Consider the following 3,121-nt stretch of genomic DNA (forward strand, 5'->3'; position numbering starts at 1 on the left):
GATGGTCCCTGGCCCACGGCACACATGTTAAAGGAGCTGGGAAGGACATCAGAGAGGGGGAGAGCAGACAGAACAGGGTGTTTGATCCCAGCCCTCCCCGGGGGATTCCAGGTTGCTGTCCCTCCGGAAGCAGAGCCTGAATAATTCTCTGTGTAATGCCAAAGCGCAGCCTTTGATCACTCCAGAAAAAGGGCCAGGTTCCCCTTCCCCCCTCTGCTTTTCCCCTTCCAGCAGCCTTTGAAATCAGCCACGTCTCTGCCGCTGCTGCGGCTCGGAGCATCCTGCAGAGCTTCAGGGATTTCAAACCTCTCCCTACCCCAACGTCCAAACCCAGATCCCAGCTCCACACCATCCACGATCTCCCTGTGCGTGGAGGGTTTGGGATGGGGGCAAGGAGCTGGGTCAGAGCACGGAGTGCAATTGTCACCAAAGCAAGTGGCAACTGTCCCTCCTGGCAGCTGGGCAAACACAGGGCCCTGGTCTGGCTCCTGCTGCGGGAGGAGAAGCTCAGGCCACCTGCCGAAGCCCCTTTGCAGTGTGATTGGCACAACACCGTGCCAGCAGTGGCACATCTGGGATCCTCCCTGTAGCCCCGGCATCAGATCCCACCCCGCGTGGGGCCAGGATTTTGGGGCTGAAAAGTGAAACCCGCTGAGGTTTGGGTGTCCTGGGCACATCCTCGAGCCAGGAGAGGGCTTTGTCCCCGTGCCCTGCACGTCCCCCCGGCTCTGCCCCGCCGGGAGGGAGCCCCGTGTCACCGTGGCGTCCTTGTCCCCAGAGTGTGGCTCGGGGGGCTCTGGCTCGGGGGATGGCAGCGAGTGCGAGCAGGAGCGGTGCCGGCAGTTCGGGGGCTGGTGGGACGAGGACGCCGAGGACGAGCCCTGCGTGTGCGACTTCACGTGCCTGGCCGTGCCCCGCAGCCCGGTGAGCGCTGCCCTCCTCCCGTCCCCTCCCCGGGCAGCACAGCCCATCCCCGGAGCGGGCACTCCGTGCCAGGGGCTGCGCTGAGCCGTCCCCTCGCTGTGCTGGCACAGGTGTGTGGCTCTGACGGTGCCACCTACGCCAACGAGTGCGAGCTGAAGAAGACGCGATGCGAGAAACGCCAGGAGCTCTTTGTCACCAGCCAGGGAGCCTGTCGGGGTGAGTCCCCCCGGGGAGCCACCTGTGTGAGTCCCTGTGTGCCCGTGTGTGTCCCCTGAGGGCAACCACTCCTCCCTGGTGGCTGTGTGCCCGGCTGTGTGCCCGGCTGTGCCCTCTCCCTGGGGACAGCAGGAACTGCTCACTGGGGACACCCCCCTGTCCCTGTCCCTGTCCCTGTCCCTGTCCCTTTGCTCTTCCCACTCCCGCGGTCCCTGGCCGAGGGTCGGACCTCACCTCCTGTCCCCAGCACCTCCACGAGGATTTGCGGGAATGCCGCTGGATCCACGCGCACGTGGCGGGTGCCAAAGTGACCCGTGTGTCCCTGTCCTCCCCCTGCAGCCCTGGCCACCACCCCGCCGCCTCTGCTGGTGCCACACTGCAGCCAGACCGTCTACGGCTGCTGCCCGGACAACGTCACCCTGGCGCTGGGTGTGGGAGCGGCCGGATGCCCCAGTGAGTGCCACCTCGGGGGGCACCGAGGGACCTTCGGGGTGGGCTGGAGGAGCAGCTGGAGGGAGGGTTTGGGGTCCTGTCCCAGGGGAGGCGAAGCTGGACGCTCCCCAGCTGCAGAATCGCGGGATATTAAAGTCGGAAAAGCTCTCCCAAGTGGCAGCACCGCTGTGGTCACCGCAAAACCGTGTCCCCGAGTGCCACATCCACAGGTTTCTTGACCCTTTCCAGGGATGGTGACTCCACCACTTTCCTGGACAGCCCGTTCCAATGCCTGGCTACTCTTTGATTGAACAAATCTTCCCAGATATCCAACCTAAACCTCTCCTGGTGCAACTTTTCCTCCGCTTCTGTCCCTTGTCCCCTGGGAGAAGGGACTGACCCCACCCGGCCACAACCTCCCACTGCAGGTGATGCTCCCGTCCTTCCAAAAGCCCTGAGCCAACTTCCAGGCCTGAATCCCTTTGGAATGCAGGAGGGCAGGGTGGTGGAGTCCCCTTGGGATGTCCCCAAAGGTCCCTCCAGGGCCACGCTGTGCCCTCGGTGCTTTCAACCCGTGGCTGGGCTCGGGGATTTCCACCTGCCTGAGTGACAGGAATATTCCATGGTGGGAAATGCCTCACCTGGGGACCTCCCAGAGGCCACCCCAGGCCCGGTGACAGGGGGGTGACCTCCTGTGCAGGAAGCTGAGCTGGCCAGTGGCTCATTAATATTTATTCCATAATTATCTGAGCATTTTAAAAGGCTCTGGACAGCTGAGGCTGTGGCTGCCTGGTGGGGGAAATACATCAGCCCATGGAGACACAATTCCTCGTGTTCCTGGGCTGGGATAATGGGGAAAGCAGCTGGATAATGGGAAAAGCAGCAGCTTGGGATGGCCTGCGTGTGTGACTTCAGCTTTGGGGGCTGTGTGGGGTGGGCTGTGGGATGGGCTGGGAGCTGCAGGGGTGTTGCCCAGGGGGATCCTCCAGGTGACAGGAGCATTTCCAGTGACGATCCTCAGGGTTTCCCGTGGAAATCCTGCCCCCCCATCCATGGACTCAGCTTCCCAGCTGCCTGGAGCCCAGATCCCACCAGTCTGTGTCCCACCTGTGTCCCTGGGTTGGCAGCAAACATCCCTCAGGGGATGATCACCACTTAAGGAGCAGCTGGAATCCCCTGGGACAGGTTTATCCATGGACATTCCCTTTCCCTGGCCCGGCAGCGCTGGGATGTGCTCAGCCACCCCCTCCCTGTGCTCCCCAGGTGTCCCTCGCTGTCCCTTTCCCACTGGGACCAGGACAGCGTCTCCCTGTCTGTCTTTGGCTGCCTCCCCTCCATCAAGCTGCTCGTTAATGAATTAATAATCAGCCTCTAATGGCTTCCTTGCCTTTGATGTAAATGAGAGAGGAGCTCTCCATGACAGCAGGTTCAGCCCTAGGAGCTGGCACGCAGGAGAAGCGCTGGCAGCAGCTGGTGGCACCAGGTGACCACAGGGGTGTCCCTGCTCTCGCCGCCCCCAGGCACGTGCCAGTGCAACCCCTACGGCTCC

At 62.7% G+C, this 3,121-nt stretch overlaps 1 protein-coding gene across 1 annotated transcript in view; it reads left to right on the forward strand.

Annotated features, from left to right (window-relative positions):
• AGRN (agrin) overlaps nt 1-3,121 on the forward strand; it is an 85,113-nt gene that overhangs the window by 58,388 nt on the left and 23,604 nt on the right. The window contains 4 exon segments of the mRNA XM_017743971.1: nt 779-924; nt 1,035-1,140; nt 1,480-1,593; nt 3,093-3,116. Of these exon segments, the coding sequence (XP_017599460.1) occupies nt 779-924; nt 1,035-1,140; nt 1,480-1,593; nt 3,093-3,116 (390 nt within the window).

This window comes from Corvus brachyrhynchos, unplaced genomic scaffold (genome assembly GCF_000691975.1).
Source record: "Corvus brachyrhynchos isolate BGI_N302 unplaced genomic scaffold, ASM69197v1 scaffold68, whole genome shotgun sequence".
NCBI lineage: Eukaryota > Metazoa > Chordata > Aves > Passeriformes > Corvidae > Corvus > Corvus brachyrhynchos.